Source organism: Haliaeetus leucocephalus, unplaced genomic scaffold, assembly GCF_000737465.1.
Source record: "Haliaeetus leucocephalus isolate CR32 unplaced genomic scaffold, Haliaeetus_leucocephalus-4.0 Scaffold1014, whole genome shotgun sequence".
NCBI classification, from domain to species: domain Eukaryota; kingdom Metazoa; phylum Chordata; class Aves; order Accipitriformes; family Accipitridae; genus Haliaeetus; species Haliaeetus leucocephalus.
In genome coordinates this window covers 2,523,644-2,540,339 of record NW_010973450.1, presented here as the reverse complement: position 1 = coordinate 2,540,339, position 16,696 = coordinate 2,523,644, and the positions used below count along the sequence as shown (strand labels likewise).

Below are 16,696 nucleotides of genomic sequence, written 5' to 3'. Positions count from 1 at the left end.
CAGGGTACGGAAGATCAGGCCCTAGAGTTGTACTCTTACTTTATAAGGAGAGCAAAAGCATCCTTTAGACTTGGGGTTCTGGCAGACATCCTCTGCCAGGCTTGACTGATCCCACGCTGTTTCAGCCTGTCCTTCTGTCAGAGGTTGCTATCCCTGTATCAGGGGTGGCAGAAGTGTACACGTCTGCTCTAGAACACACCCTGCCTATTAAAGTAAACCATCTCTTACCTTGGCTGCTCGTAGAATGGTTCAACAGCACAAACTTATTGCCACTAGTATTTGCTCCAGTAATAGAAAGAGACCACTGCATTAAACAAGCAAAGAAACAATTGTCTTTCCCTTGTCAGAGTTCAACAGAAGTACTTTTGATTACTTTTGCACATTAATAAACATAGAATTAAATAATCTGGGGCATCTGCAGAAAGAAGTGATTTAAAGGCCATTGCCTTTTTAGCCGAACAAGTATTAATCTTACCAAATATATTTTCTTTTATAAATAGTGCCTTTTTTTTTTTTAAGGCTGCACTATTATGTTTTAGCCTTGAAATATACGCTATAGTGCTAATGCTAGTGTTACAGTCTACAGAAATCACTTACACTATGACATGGGGATCAATTCTGCATAACAAAACAGCATACAAACTTAACGCTTCTAAAACAAAGACCTTTCCTGTTCTCAGTCACACAATTGGCTTCTCTAGCACACCAGACTCTTTAACCAAACAACAACAACAACACGGGAGATCAAGTGTTGGATTTCAGATCGTTCTACATCCACTAAAAACAGGACACAAAAGAATACGAACAAATCTCAGCTAAGGGGGGAAATGGTTTCCTGTATGCAGGGCTCTTCTAGCTTTTTAGAGCAGAATGGTGTAATCATTTGTTATCCAGTTAAACTACTGCCTACTCAACCAATGTCTCCCACATATTTTTCTGATTAATAGTTACAGCTGAGTTTGAGGACACAGTGGTATTATTACAGAATAATTAAAAGCTACTACAGAGAATCTTCAAGAATGAAAAATAATGGGCCACCTCCAAAGGAAATATCCAAAGGATCAAAAAATACAAAATTGACAGTCTAGGCACAGAAAATAAGAGATGCAAGCACAGCTTATGAACATAACAACGCTAATAAACTAAAATTTGTTTGAAGTATCTGCCATTTTAGTATTTCCTCTCACTTTACGTCATGTTAAAGCAAGGTGAATCTCGGGATCGTGTAACAATTTACAGTATGATTTTAAAGCAAGATTATATATAATGGCTATTTAATTTCTATTAATTGCAGTAGCACCTAGAAAATTAATAATTATTTCAGCCACACAAAATAAAAAGATAATTTACTTTCTGCGCAAGTTACAGAGTGTGGGAAAAAGTAGTTGCATTACAAGGCTTAATAAAAAGTCTTGTAACTGAGACTGGTGCAGTTGTAGCAGAAAAAAATCTTGCAAATGAAAGCTTTTTTTAAAATTTTTTTAAACAGAATTAGTGATAATCCATTAAAGTGCTTTTAAGTGGAAAGTTGGAAAGTTGCTGGTTTTTTAACTTACTGAAACTAGATGGTTTAACCAAGGGTCTGAAATTTTAAAGAACATAAAGTTGTCAAGAGATGGGAGTAGCAAGCCACGCTAATACTTACTAAAACAAAGAACAGAAATTGGTCATATATGTGTGTATACTTATAACATAAGCAATGCAGCACCATTATGTTCTCTGAAGAAACTCCATTCAAATGGAGAATGGAAGCAATTTATTTTTTGCTGCTTTTGATGGGGACATGTGTTCCTTTCACATTGAGATTCTCCAAAGAAACTCTGGGCTCCCTGGAACCTGCAAGCGCAAGTGGTTTCTCTCTGAAACAAAGAACAACAAAAATCACAACCACCATACGATATGGGGGTGGGGAATATACATTTTGTTAATTGCTTATGTGGAGGTATAGTTATTTTAGTTGTAAGACAGATGAGAGTCTCCCTCCAAAACTACTTCCATTGTTACCACCATAGAGTTGGACTGTTTCCTTATCTTGCACACTCAATGAGGAGAAAGAGACAGTGTAGTTTGAAAACTGAAATTGAAGGTGAAGTAGCCTCTGTAATAAACCTCTAGAAGTGCTGGAGAGAAAGTGCACTGTGTAGTTTACAGAAGAGGAGTACTTCCCTTCTGTAGCATTCTCTACCAAACATGCCACTGATAAAGGTGTCACAATTTCCACTGAAACGATGTCAACAGGAGAGGAAAAAACCTGAAGCTTAGCAGATGGCAGTCTGTGCAGGGGAGCACCTGCGTTTACAGATAAACTCCTCATTCCTACACAGACTTCCTGATTTTAAGATTAGAAGAGGTCTCATTTGAAATCTAACCCTGAAAAGAGGGGTGTGTCTGTCTCCAACTACATGGAAGGTGCCTTTCCCTTTACCCAAGAGAACAGATCAACCTACTCTTCATTAAGGATTGTACCTTAATGCAACTAACCCAGTTTAATGACTGTGGGAGCAGCGACAACATTTGAACATAGTTGAGCTAAAAGCACTGGCATATTTCTCTAGAAAAAACACTCACCATTTTAGCCTAATGATTAATTAATTTTCAAAGTAAAAAACCTAAATTTTGAAGAAATTTAGTCTAACAAAAATACTGCCTTACACTGTAGCATCATGAGGAAAGGAGGAATAAACCATGCAATTTCTCCTCAGATTGCCAGTAAGCATTGTTTGTTCAGAATGAATTTTCATTCTGCTGCTAGTATTTCTTTATTCTGGTAGGAAACTATTTTTACCTCCTTACTTCCTTGGGTATGTGATGAATACTTCTGTATTTTGGAGCTTCTAAAGTGGATCTAGTTCTAGATGGCTTGAACTTCATAATCTCTTTCTGCCACTCTTCATCAAAGGTCTGGGCCTCAGCTGAAAAACAGTTGAAGTTTACTTTTTAATAAATGCAAATGAGATAGGAAAAAACATGTAACGAAAATCGGGTTTTTTGAACGGTATTTTTTAAACTTGTGGTCCATGATTCTCCACATGGCCTGCAAACTATTTCTGTAGCTTTTTTACAGGGGCTCTGTAAGAGACAACTAAAAGCTTAGTGCCAGTAGGCTTATGTTTGGAAGATAAAAATAAAAAACCCTGAAAGACACTGTGTTGTAAAAGCATATGCAGGTTTTAACCACAGATCTCTTACATATGTATTTTATATATTAGCCACAGCAAATAGTAAAATTCTGTTAAAAGTTTGTTTGAAACCATAAAGTATAATTAAAAGTATTTTCAAATATGAGCAGCTATTGTACAAGCAAACAGTACCAACTGCATTATAACACAACATTTTCACATCTAACTGGTTACTTTAACTTAGGTTGTCCAAATCTGTATCAACTAAGGAAACTTGATTTGTAGACTTTCAGACTGTCTGAAAAACAGTCCCTTTTAAGATGTGTCAAGCTGGAACTTCAAAATTGGTATGTGAAACAACAGTGTAAAGCCCATTAGAAAACTGCACAAAAAGACATACTTTCATCCAGGTTGATGAATTCTTGGTTCATTTCTTCATCACCAGTCTTGCTGTTCTTTGACTTTTTAATGACATGGGCACGATCGTGAATATGATGACCAATAGCCATTTTTTCCAGTCCACTTTCAGAATCCTTAAGTGCTTTTCTTGTCTCCTTAACCTATATAAAAAAGGGAAGTAAATGTCCCTCCAACCAAAAAATAGACGTTAAGAAAAGTTAAAAAAAAAAAAAAAAAAAAAAAAAATCCAATTTTCTTCCCCAAAGGTTTTGTATCTTTCTTTTGAAAAAGTTAAGTTTTACAGGCTTTTCCAGTTGTCTCATTTACTGTATTGGCTGAAAATACACCAACAAAGCACAGATCAAGTCTATTTTCTTTCTGCCAACAGACAGGAGGGTTAAACAAGAACACCTAAAGCTCCTTAAGTAACGTACATACTGGATATTAATTGTTGGGGAAAAAAAAGCCTAGTCTAAATATACTACATGCAGACAAGTCTTCAACATTCTCCTTGACAACAGAACGAGTAACAGCCGATGCCAATATTCTCAGCATGAAGGGACAACTAATTACTAGGTTGTCATGTTGACTAGCTTGAAACCCAGGCAACCACTTAACACTGTGTTCATAGGTATATTATTAGAACCTTTTTGATAACTGAGTGTCTGCTTGAGCTTGAACATATCCCACAGCCAATCATGCTCAACGGCCTTTACTGCTCACATATAGTCTTTCATGAACCTCGCTTCAGGGTTCAAATTCAAATTCAAATTTCTTAGCAGAATTAGATGCAACAGCTGCAAGGAAGTCAATGAAAGGGCATCTTCATCTGAAGCGTTACGTAAGCATTTACAAGTGCATGAGTAAAGGGGATGATTTGAAGCCATGTTCTGCATAAATAGACTGCCTCTTGCTGTCTTATATTTTAGACAGAATTTTAAATGTACAAGAAGAGGATTAATTATAGCAAAGAGAAAGACATTGGAAACTGTCTTGAAGAATCAGCTGTTCTGGCACTCCGTTTTTCCAGTCTTTGATAGGCATACAATTTATTTAGATGTATACTTAGAAGCATACAAATTACAAGGAAGAAAACAGCACTTTAGCTTAAGAAGCCTTTAATATAGAGCAATATTTAAACAGGCATATATTTTTCTAAATTATAAGCGTAACTGTCTCCAGTAAAAAGAACCTGAAGGAAGCTGTGGTTTGGTATAGATGAACATAAAATTCCAATAATTACATACCACCTTTTTGCTGCATCTCAGGACTACTTACACCTCCTGGAGCTGTGCGTGTCTGAGCTGAAGCTTGGAAAACTTTTGGTGGTTCATCCCCTATTTTGGAGTATGTCATCACAGAGGAGGAGCTGAATGTGTGTGCATCTGGATGGATGGACAGGTCATCCTACAAGCAATGTAGACTTCTTTATTAATAAAAGTTAAAACTTGCGGATAAAAGGTACTACTTACATTCTGATACTATCTTATCATTATGAAAAAGAATACCCCTCTGACAAATTAACCCTCAGTCCTGGCACCATAGATATGCCCTGTTGGGAAGAGACCTTGGCATTTGATATGCCCTCACTCTTGGCCTAGCCTTGTCCGGCCACAGGTCTCCCCATGCCAGGAAACACAATAACAAGTAAAAAGCATGGGCAGCAGTTTTTTGCCCTGGCATAGTTTAGTAATGAAGATGAACCTGTAACATCAGTCTTGCCACATACAGTATATAATAAGGTGTGTAAAGAGTTCAGGTGAAATAAGACTTGAGCAACAGTGGTTACAAGCCATTTTACAAGGCCAGTAAAACACAGTACATAGATATACTCAGCAACACTTAATAGACACTAGCGTTATCTTCAAAGGCTGTGAAGAAAGAAGAAAGAAGCAGCACTGAAAATAAAACCAGAGGGAAGTTATATGGAGGGTGGCATTTAGGTGTTTGTGGGTTTGTTGTTTTTAAGTGTACAGTAACACTTTAAACTGCTCCTCCACTTAAGGTGCCAGCTCTAGCAACAGCCAGAGACCAGATAACTTGCAGCAGTTCTAACCCCCAGAGAATCAAGCTTATGTTCAAAGTACTGTTGTTTGCAAATAATCAGTGACAGCATAGAGAATTACAACCACGATATAGTCAGGGGGGCGGGGGGATAAATTCTTACTATCTGCTTGAGACTAGTAACCTGTTTCTTGGCAGGACTTTCTGAGTAATATTTTAAACAACTGTCATTCTCCAATATAATTAATTTTAGAACAAATTTTTAAAAACTTACAAATTTTCTTTGCATTTCCAGCATACTGTTTCTCATATTTGACATCATCCTGTCCATTGCAAAAAAAGGTTCCCCAAAATCTGCATCCTGCTAAAAGAAAAGACATTAAAATTAAAACACAGTCTTCTGACTCTTCAAGTTCTGAAGCTGTTCTTTTACATGCATTTTTTAATGCAAATCAGACCATCAAAAAGGTTTCCACAGACTGCAATTCATAGACATAGACAAGCCAAAAATGCATCTTTTCAAATGAAAAATTGAAAGCTATCACGGGGAGCTTGATTATTAAGTTGGAGATACTGGAAAGACGGAATTGAAAGATTTGACACTCAAATGTCAAAATAAGCTCACACTGTGGCCAATTTACAAGAATACTATATTCATATACCATCTAACCTAACTAGCTTCTGCTGTAAAAAGTACTAGATGACGCTCCATGCCTCATAATCTATTGAAGATCAAATTATCTCTATTATGCAAATCCTTTAATGCATATGGAATCACACTGAAAATGCATCCCAGCAGACATAGCTGTTCCTTTGCAAAAGTAGCGTACATTACTTGTAAAAGGGCAGCATGGAAAAAATCAGAGAACCGTAACTTGGTATTTTAATGGCAGCTTAATTGCTTGATGCTATAGATGTATTCAACAAAACATTCATTTGTTAATTTTACATGAAAGCAGAAGATCCAGTGTTGCACAGAGGATAGATACTAAGACAGGTTTACATACACAGAATTTTATTAATAGGATCTGTAGCTGATGGCATATACTGACCATACTGATGAAAGCTACCTTTGGAAGAAAACAAAACAAAAAAATAGAGAGACAGGGAGACAGAAAGTAGGGAAAGGGTGAGCTCTCCTAAATGACCATCTGGGAAGACAGCAATGCTGTCCCAAATGAGCATCCTCCTCTGGGCTCCTCTCCAGTGCAGCAGGTGGTGATGATAAAGATGATTTTCGCCATCCCTTTCCTCTCCTACTAGGAGCTTTTCCTCAGGACCCATTCAAACTCCCTACCAGGCTGCCTGGTTTCTGACACGAGCAGCTCTGGTTGGAGTAAGCTAGTTAAGAGCAAACACCACGTGCTGGTGGTTGGTGAGCTTCTAGACACGCGCATGCCTAGCAGCTTCCCAGGAAAGCTACTATGCTACCACCACACTCTGGTCCACAGGTACGAGGCTGTGAGAATAGCGGGGAAAAATGCTCCCAGGGGCTCTGTGAAACCCAGCAGCTTTGGCAAGAGGCAGGCTGCTGGGTTGCACATAGCAGCCCTTTGCACTACTAAGGTGCTATGAAACACCAGGATGCTAATTAGAATAGCGAACATCCCATGTTCCTCCAACTACTGGGAACATCAGAATTGGCTATGTATTTAAAAGTTTAAAAATAAAATCTGCAGTTCAAGCACAAAACTAAGTAAAATTCAAATATAGAAAATCTTCCATTTTTTTCTTGAGTAGCAAGAAATGTGAATCCCTAAGGGCTATCAAAACCTATGGACTATAATTATAGACAATTTAGGGTATCAAATAATTGCAAGTGTCACTAACTCCAAAAAACTGCTTCCTACAGGTAGAAATCTAGACATTGACCAATGACATTACATAGTAATCAGCTGTACCTATGGAATTACATGCCATAGATTGTGGCAGGGGAGTAAACCATAGCCTGTGCAGTTAATAGCAAAAGACCTTTGATTAGCTAATACACTTTTTGCATACAGCAAGTTGCCAATTTGTGCCTCTGGAAGAGATAATTAAACAAGTTATAATTTTAGATCTGAAAATTCAAAGACCCATGCTTATATTTATCTGTTCTGCAAGTGAGAGCCACTCTCTAAGCTACTGGTTTTCAATCTGAGGACTCTTTAAAGCCTTCCAAAGGCAGCAAAAAGCTCCATGAGGGTCATAACAATAAACTTCTTTTTCCTTAAGTACTTTTAACAGATCTTTTACAAGATATTCCAGATCCCCAAACAACTGAAGCTGAAAACCACTGCAAGCCTAGTTCCAGTGAAAATTCTGTCTCCAGGAGCTGGCTTGTCTTAGCTGTGACCAGTGTTACAGGTCTTATGGGTATCACAGACAGACACACACACACTCCAAGCCGCAAGTGTCCATCTACAGGCAGCACTCAGTTTGGAGTCTCTCTCCATGGATTATTTAATTCATATCCATCAGAGATCAAGCACCAAGGGATACATCGCCACGTAGAAAAGCCAGCTGCTTAGTAACTTTTCCAATCTTGATAACAGTGTATTTAGTCTACCCCGGCATTTTCATTTAATAAGGGGGGGGGGGGGGAGCTTTTTCTTGAATTACATTGTTCTATCTAAACACCAACGAAAGCAGTTTACAAGCACACTGAGACTAGCCTTTGTCCATGCTTTAGTTATGCAGACAGTATGCACATACTAGCAAGAGCTACAAGGGCTATTGCTCCTGGGATACTAACCACTCTACCAAAGCCTGCAAAGGGCATGAGGGAGCAGCTTGTTGCCTGGAAGAAAAAGGACCAGCATCTTTTAGTTATTATACCTGTTACCAGACACAGCAGAAGTAACTTTCATATACAGCACTTTCATACACAGCAGGTGATATTAAACATCTCTGATCAAATAAAAACAGTCACTCAAGAGGACTTTGGCAATTTATAGTGTGCTACAACAATATAATACAAAGTAGTCTCTGGGTATATAGAAGTAATATATTTATACTAATGATATTGGAAAGCAATAGCTGTCACCACATTTAATAAGTCATGTTCATATGTATGTACTAGAAGCGCTTAAAGCTAGAAGTTGAGAAACATTTGTATACCATAGCAACCTTAGTACCAAAATTACTTAAAACATGGCACAGTGCTTCAGAGATCACCAGCTTCTCTGAAAACACTTCATTCTACTCATGCAACAGAACCCCATTGCTGAAAGTTGATTAAAATCAACAAATCAATAGTCCCTTTAATGTAAATTTATGTAATTAAATTTCAGAAGGCTGGCATACAATTTTAGAGCTTAAAAAAAATTAAGTGATGCAGCTGACTTGTAGAACATAGAGTGCTTGTGAACAAGAGATTAATGTAAATATGAAAGATATTTCTCTGAAATATCCATACATCCCTTGCGATAAACAAAATGAAGTCTAACTTGTCAGCAGTTTCAAAGGTCGCTGCAAAGAAGTTCTAGGTAAATCTATCATCATATACAGAACCAACCAAAGACAAATCCCCCATGAGCAAATTATATTCTTCTGCAGTTGTATAAATAGATGTAGCTATAAACACTGGCAAGTACAGTTCCTGTTTGACCAACTGATATTGAATATCCCTATATGACAGGGCAATGAGATGCTGGAAAACACATTGATGTTTCCAGGAAACTAAGATTGGAGAGTTATATAGAAGCCTACCTAAAGAGAGGCTGGTTAGACAGAAGCACCAAGCACTTTACAATAACTAAGTACAAAGAGAAGGAATTATCTGATTCTTGAATACCTTTATGAACTCTTTCAAACTGCAATTCTGTCTGATATGTAGTGACAGAAAAGAATAATACTTTTATATTTATATATATATATAAAGTGCAAAAGGATATCCTTGGAAATAAAGTTGTTAGTCATAAAGTTTATAAACTCTGTTTTACAATAGATACTAAAAGCTAATATATAGGACAATCAGATATCCAAACAAAACCGAAGGACAGTATCTCATGTTTTACCCCTTTCCTCCTACTCATATAATTTCTTCCTCCTCCCCTCCCTCCAAGAGGCTAAAAACTGACACTGCAAACCTGCTTGAGAAAGGAAAAGCATTTTCAAATGTGAATGCTATATTGACACACATTAAGTTGTTACAACAAATTCTGTTCTTTGTAAAACAGTTTTAGGCATGCTACAGTTTACTTAAACATAGAATTACAGTGTCAGTAATCAGTATGGGTAATTTTAACAAAGTGTATTTTACAGGGTAGTAAAGAAATCCATCTTTTGCTACATAAAAATCTAATTATTTTAAGCGTTTGAATCATTTCTGGAGGGAAACCAGTAAAAGCAGTTTGAGATTATTACAAGGCTCAAGTAATCAGTGCTGAGTCTTTGACAGCTGACAACTCTTAGGTGAAACATGAGGAACATCAAAAGACACTGGAAAGATTTTAGCAGGTGTGGAATTCTTTTGTGCTTATCAAAATAACGCAGCGCTCTTGTACCTTTAACTTCTTTCTCTAACCACAGATAAAGGTTTTCTATGCCTCACATTTATTCCTCACTGCCAAGAACAAGGGACGCAACTCCTAAGCTATTAGGGTAAGGTTTGACATATTCTTTTTCTAAAGGAAAAAGAAGTCTGATCTGGTTTTAGGCACCTACTGAACCAAGGCCTAAGAATCTGCTTCAGTAGAGGAAAGATCACACCCTAATTAGATTCAGCAGCATCTATATTTGAAACTAACTGGCAACGTATGAGCACAGAGGAAAGAATCTGACAGTTACCCTTTTGACTTGTAGGTGATAGTCTGTGTTTCAGCTATGTTTATTAAGCTCTAAATATCTAGGTTTAAACAACCACCACCAAATCTGGCTGAGTTCCACAAGCCCTTGTACTCTGTCTTGTCTTCCAACTGTTTTTTAAAATCAAATGTGATTCATCAAAGTAAGAGATCATTCAGCTGCAAAATATTTTGCCTGATGGAGCAAAAGGAACCAACTTCAAACATATATCCTTTCTAAACGCAGCAATTAGATAAGGTTTAGCTACAGAAGCGTAAGTTGTTAATTGTTCTGCATGCCCAGAGAGTTGAAAAGATACTTTATGTAAAGCATAGATCATGGCCAACTTCTTAGTTTCAGGTGGTAATTTACAGAAATTCTAGGTTTCATATCAATTTCCCTGATCTTTAATTCTCCCAGTCTTATATTTAGAGGAAACATTAAGAATCAGACCAAATACAGAATGTGAAGCCTTTATTCACAGCTGCAAAGTTGAAACAGGGATTAAAAATATCTGTGTAGATACTATTTAGGTGGCTGAAACACAGCTTTGTGTTAAATCAAACTAACATAAATAACTAGACACAAGATACTAAAGTGCAGTGTGAAGGCATAAATATTTCAAAGTACCTTTTTAAGTAAAGTTAGCATAAAAAGGAAGTAGTAAGTGTTCAGAGAAGGCTCTGTCACTGGACACTTTTAATGCTTTTCTGCAATAGAAACATTTAATACATAATATTTATTAAGTCAAATATTTGATAAATATGTTTAGTTTATTTCATTAAATATTGTATATTCAATGTTCAGTAACACACAGACTTGTTATTAGTCCTAAGAGAAGTTTGTCAGTGCTAGGTAATAGGCCATTAAGGAACCAAGAGAGGTATTATTCACATTTTACTCAGCGATGAAACAATCTGACCAAGGTTGCAATAGCTGAGCCAGGCCTCCGTTTCCACTGGACCGAATTTAACAGAAATGGAAATGTGAAGCCAACTATATTACCAGTAAATGTAAATTCCATATAGCAACCCTTAGAGATTAAGAAAATACTTACTCTGTGATTTCCTCTTAGAGCAACCTGAGAGTCCTGGCGTGCTCTTCGATCTACTGTTCTCTCCCCACCATCTGTTATACTGAGAAATGGATCTCGTCCAAAAGGATCAGAAAAGCTTCTCATCATCTGCCGCATATATTCATGGTGTGCAGCAAAAGGATCGCTGAAAAAGAGGTATTTTGCATAGAAAGTCATTGGATTTTATTCCAAGCTATGTAAAATGGCTCTAAAATTTTTAAAACTCAATTTTTTAAATCGTTCCATATGGTTCCTTATTCAAATTCTTTATTTTGATAGGACCCAACTGGGCAATCTCCTGTTCCTTACAAACTCTCACTTCTTTCACTTTTCTTTCCATCTCTCAAGTTGGTTGGGTGTTTTAGTTCTTTCGTCTTCTCAGCAATCCTATGCTCTTGGGTGTCCATATTGCTTTTTCTGTTTCCTCATCTTTTCAAAAAATATTCCATCTTTTGCAGCCATCTTTCACTCCAGCCTATGTTTACTATCTGCCAGGAACTATAAAATTAATCTATATTTTATTTATCACTACTTCTACCTCCAACCCCTGATATTAAAAGATTTATTTATTTATTTGTTTATTTTCCTCTGCTTTTTTTCACTTTCATCTTCCAAAGCTTAGCATGGTACTACTCACTGAACTCATCATGTCCCACTAGATTTCCCCCCCACATCCCTCAAATTTATTTTGCTGGCCACTCCCATTCTACTTTTCATCCTCCTTGACCCACATGCTCTAAAAACATATACTATCATCTAAATTCAAGCCAGCTCCATCTCCTTTAGTCATCCACTATTCCATCTTTGCCTTCCCTTTCCTCCCCTTCCACAAATCGTGTTCTCGCATCCCTTTTCTCTGCTTAGGAAGAAAGATTCTTACTGCTTTTGTGCTTTCCTGTTAGTTTTCTCCCTTTTCTCCCCTCTTTCTAAACACTCAGCCTCTGTTTCCAAAAACATACAGAATCCCACCAGTAACCCCAAAGCTTGACTTGCAAGTAAAACATTGCTTAAGTTGCTCTCCATTACTACTTACTTAATTCTTTGCATTCTCTAATTTGGACAAGAACTAAATATTTCTGAGGCCAAAAGAAGAGCAAAATACGATTTTGTCAGAAGCACAATATATGATCAGTACTGTTGCCTGCGGTCCAAGGCTACAAGTTATTACTTCATACAAAAACCATGCTTCATTTCTACCCTTCATCTCCTGTCTAATTTTCCCCTTTGCCATTCTGCTGAAAGCCACTTTATTAACATTAACAGTCATTTCCCAGGTATGTTTACTTCAATTTAATAGCACCTTGTCTTCCTTCCTATCAATTTCCTGGCACTCCCCAGACACATCACACCCTCATTCTCTCCAGGACACCGCAGCCCTTCCCGTGACATCTCACGCGTCCATGAAGACAAGCTTCAGGTCTTTCCTCTGACTTCTTCCATACCCAATCACCTCTTGAAAGTTTCCTGAACAGCTTTTCTATTCTCCCCACCCCTTATCTCCAGTCCCATGAAAACTAGTTTCCACACCACGTGGCCACTTTGATCTCTTCGCTTTGTACTCTCTTGTGCCACAGTTGCATTTAATTTTTTTTTTTCCTTTTAAGTGATGATGAAATAAGGTTACAAACATAACGCTGGATTAATTTTCAAACAAGATTTTTTAACACAACAATATCCCTTTAAGCTTTGCACAGACTTAACTCACTCCAGTGCAAAGAGAGCTTTATAGTTTAGAAGTAGTTTTACCACTGTCATTAAGCAGACCCTAATCTACCCCACTCACATGACTGCTAGCTTTAACTTCAGTCCTAATGCGATAAGCAGCTCGCACACAGCTAGTGTCCCCTCACTTCTCACAGGATGAAGAGCAGATGGAAAAAGTCACTGCACAAGCCAAGATGAGGGAAGCACACAAGCACTACCCCCGTATATGCATACTTCCATCAAATCTATTTTGACACCACAAACTTCAGATGGGTTTGGTTATCAAAACACAAATATGAATTGTATTCCATCAGTAACATGCCTAACAAAATTTCTCCCTGGTCCCTTCCAGTTCAAAAGTAGGACACTCATAAAATACGTTATCTACAACACATCTTAAGCAAAACAAGATTCCATAGATTTCATGTAGCTAAGAAAAATGGCTTGAATTTAGTGCGCATAACATGCTGTAATGTGTCTCTCCTGACATAAAATAATGCTTCATACCTTGTGAAAGTGTCCTTTTTGCCTTATTTCAGTTTCTTTGGCAACTTCTCTTGGCCATTCACCCTCCACTACATCTATCTGATACACTCATACCTGCATCTAAAACTGTGGGGTTTTGTTGTTGTTTTTTAAAAAAATGAAAGGTCTACGAAACAGTTTAGAAATACAGCTTCTCACTATCAGAGACAGGGAAGCAAGATATATACTGTGGAGTGACAGATTGAGGAACAAAAGTGAAGTCTCCGAATTCCCTAGGGACATTTTAGGGAGCCATTCATAAAAAGATCTAGTGTTGTCAAGCCTCGGTATACAATTTCGGTATACCCGAGCAGGGCAAAAACAATGGAAAGTCAACAGAGAATCTGTCTGAAGACAATGCTTCCAAGGAATTAAATCTACCTCGATGGCTCTGATGACTGAAACTCAAACCATAACTACAGAAGGAGTATGTCACCCTTACAAAATATACATATATATATATGTGTAAAAAACACGTCAAAGTTTCTCCAGTAGAGGATGCAAGATCTTAACTTCTTTGCTCAAATCACAGATTTTATAGGATGGCAACAGGTGTAGAACACTCTAGTTTAATTACCATTGATCACATCTGACAAAATTTGACCTTTCTCAGGGAGGAAAGAAGATACTTTTGATGAGACAGACATGATTTTTGCACACGTTGCACTATTATCACATAAAAATGATGAGGAAAAAGAAAGGGGGCTCTATAAGGGTTCTGCACACAGAATTTGTGCCCTTCACGTGTTAAGCACCATTAAGTTATCTTCAAGATTAAGTCCTGAATAGAGACAAACAATTTATACACTTGTCCATCCACTATTCTGCCATAACAAAATTTTGCTCAGTAAGTAGCTAATTTGACCTTCATCTGACATTCAGGTGTTTGCAGGGATCAATAAAGTGAACAAAAATGTTCAGCCTCTGAGACTGTTAGAGTCTTAAACAAGTATGTCTACTGTATGGAGAAAGAGACATTAAAAAGGCTGATGCTGCTAACACATATGCAAGCAAAGATTTTCACTAAGATGCATCTCACTTAGTAAGTTCTTGTATGATTCAGGCTTAAGCTCCAAAGTTTAAGGCTCAGTGTTCCAGCTGAAACCTTTCACAGTGTTATAGTAAAAGTACAATGTTACTTCTTATTTCAGTGTACATTTTTGGTCAGTTGAAAAACCAGTGTCCTAGAACAATACATTCAGTTTATTATTTTTGAAAACTGTATGATATACACTTTTTTTTACTTCAGAAGTTATGTAAGCCTGAAGTTGCAGAATCACACTGGCGATAACACCTGGAACAATAAAACAAAAGCTGTGTACTGGTGAATTAAAAACAGAGGCCAACTGCACTTGGCAGAGGAGATGCAGCTTCTGCACCTGTCCAGGCTATTAGGGATGAAACTCAGCTGGGCCTGGGCAGCACTTTGGCTGGCTGACTGACTGGTGCTTCCCCAGGACAGCTGCTCACAGATGGGAGATATTTCTTGTAACCCAGGCACTATTTCCAGTTCAGCAGTCAAAATCTCTCCTTGTGAGGCAACAGAAGCCTATTATTACACTATTTTGGAAGGTAATCTTATCTGAAGTAATAAGCTCATTTCCTTAACTATATGCAAAAGAGATTTACAAGGACGGTGCCAAGAAAATGAATCTCAATATCAGTCTCTCTCTCTCTCATCTCTTTCACACACACTCCCTTTCTCTATCTTCTGCAATCTTTTTTTTCCCCTACAATTTTAAACTGCATCAGTGGCTATAATAAAAATGGATAAATAAAATGAGTAAATAAGAGGAAAGCAACTGGCATTTCAAAAGCACACTACAAATTACTACGAAAAAGACTTAATTTCCATTATTATTTTAATTTCATGCAGAGGATTTGCATAGTGAAGTTTTCTGCACAGTGTATCCTGCAAATAACTGATCAGTTGTTACAATGGTGCGCACATTCCTAGAAACCAAGTGTACTAATCCATCTTGCACAGCTCTAGAAACTGTCCCAGCGCTAGGAACGTGCTTTTGCAGCTAAGCAGTAGATTCTCCTTTAAAAGGTACAAATGCAACCTCAGCTAGAATGTCCTGTAACTAGGAGATACAGTCAACAAACCCACATCACAAGGCCTCATGTGTTACCCTTCCTCGTCCACCCACCAGCATTATCCCTTATCTTTGCTTGTAATGAAGCTCCACGTAGCAGGTACCGTGTCTTTAGAAAAACTAAGATCATTCAGGCTCCTCCGAGTTCTCTGATCCCATTCTTACCCGCTACAGATTACAGTTTCTGACAAAAGACATAAATTGGGGCCAGACTAGATACTTCAGCAGTTTTGGCTGTCCCAGCACTCTAGGAGAGCATTTGCATGACACACTACTTACTTTTAGGTTCCAAGGGCAAAAAAAGATTCCCACAGGAAATAAACCGATTTCAGAGTTCAGTACATAGACGTGCTCTACCCCAGGCACTATCATTGTGCTTGTGGCATAGAAACCAAAAAAACACATTTGCTGAGCTAAAGCATCAGCATCCACTCTGGAAATCAGTACAAGGAGACAGTTTGCCTTTACTGATCTCACACACAGGTTTGCAAAGTTTTAATGCAAGAATACCTGGTGTTGCCTTTAGCATATGCATCAACAACAGGAGCTCGGAAATGGTCTACAGCAAAAAACACCAAATAAGCCCAGAAAAGCTAGAACATCCAGCACCTGCCCACTTTTTAAGAACCTGAAGAAAAAAACAAAATCAAGAAACTCAAACCAATGGAGGTGAAGATTTCTTCTGAGTCAATGTCGCTATGAAATGATGATTAAGTTCTTCCCTGCGCTATGAGACAGTAAAATTTACAAGCATTGCTGAAGAGGGGAGCAAGAGACAAGACTCTGGTATATAAAAAAAGATCACTGGCAACAATTTAAACCCCTGCGTAGTTTTAGAGGACGCTGCGCACGGTCGTTTTGTTTCAGGTAACGAGAAGAGCCCGGCTGTGAACCACCCCGGCCGTTAACCCCGCACAGACACGCGTCCTCCAGGGCGACGAGAACCTCGAAGCGCTTCTTCAGGCGGCCGCCTCAGACCCCGACCCGCCACCTCAGACCCGTCA

The 16,696-nt window shown here is 37.9% G+C and overlaps 1 protein-coding gene across 2 annotated transcripts; it reads right to left on the bottom strand.

Annotated features, from left to right (window-relative positions):
• Positions 1–504: 504 nt before the first annotated feature.
• Positions 505–11,516, bottom strand: MLF1 (myeloid leukemia factor 1). Of its 2 annotated transcripts, none has more exons than XM_010584956.1 (6): positions 11,347–11,516; positions 5,797–5,886; positions 4,797–4,925; positions 3,520–3,679; positions 2,786–2,912; positions 505–1,859 (listed from the first exon to the last, which is right to left on the bottom strand). In XM_010584956.1, exons 1-6 carry the CDS (start codon positions 11,479–11,481, stop codon positions 1,757–1,759), a joined length of 744 nt encoding a protein of 247 aa, XP_010583258.1. In that variant the 5' UTR covers positions 11,482–11,516; the 3' UTR covers positions 505–1,756. The 2 variants fall into 2 exon arrangements, with proteins under 2 accessions (XP_010583258.1, XP_010583259.1); XM_010584957.1 differs by having other exon boundaries at positions 5,797–5,883; positions 11,347–11,514.
• Positions 11,517–16,696: the final 5,180 nt, after the last annotated feature.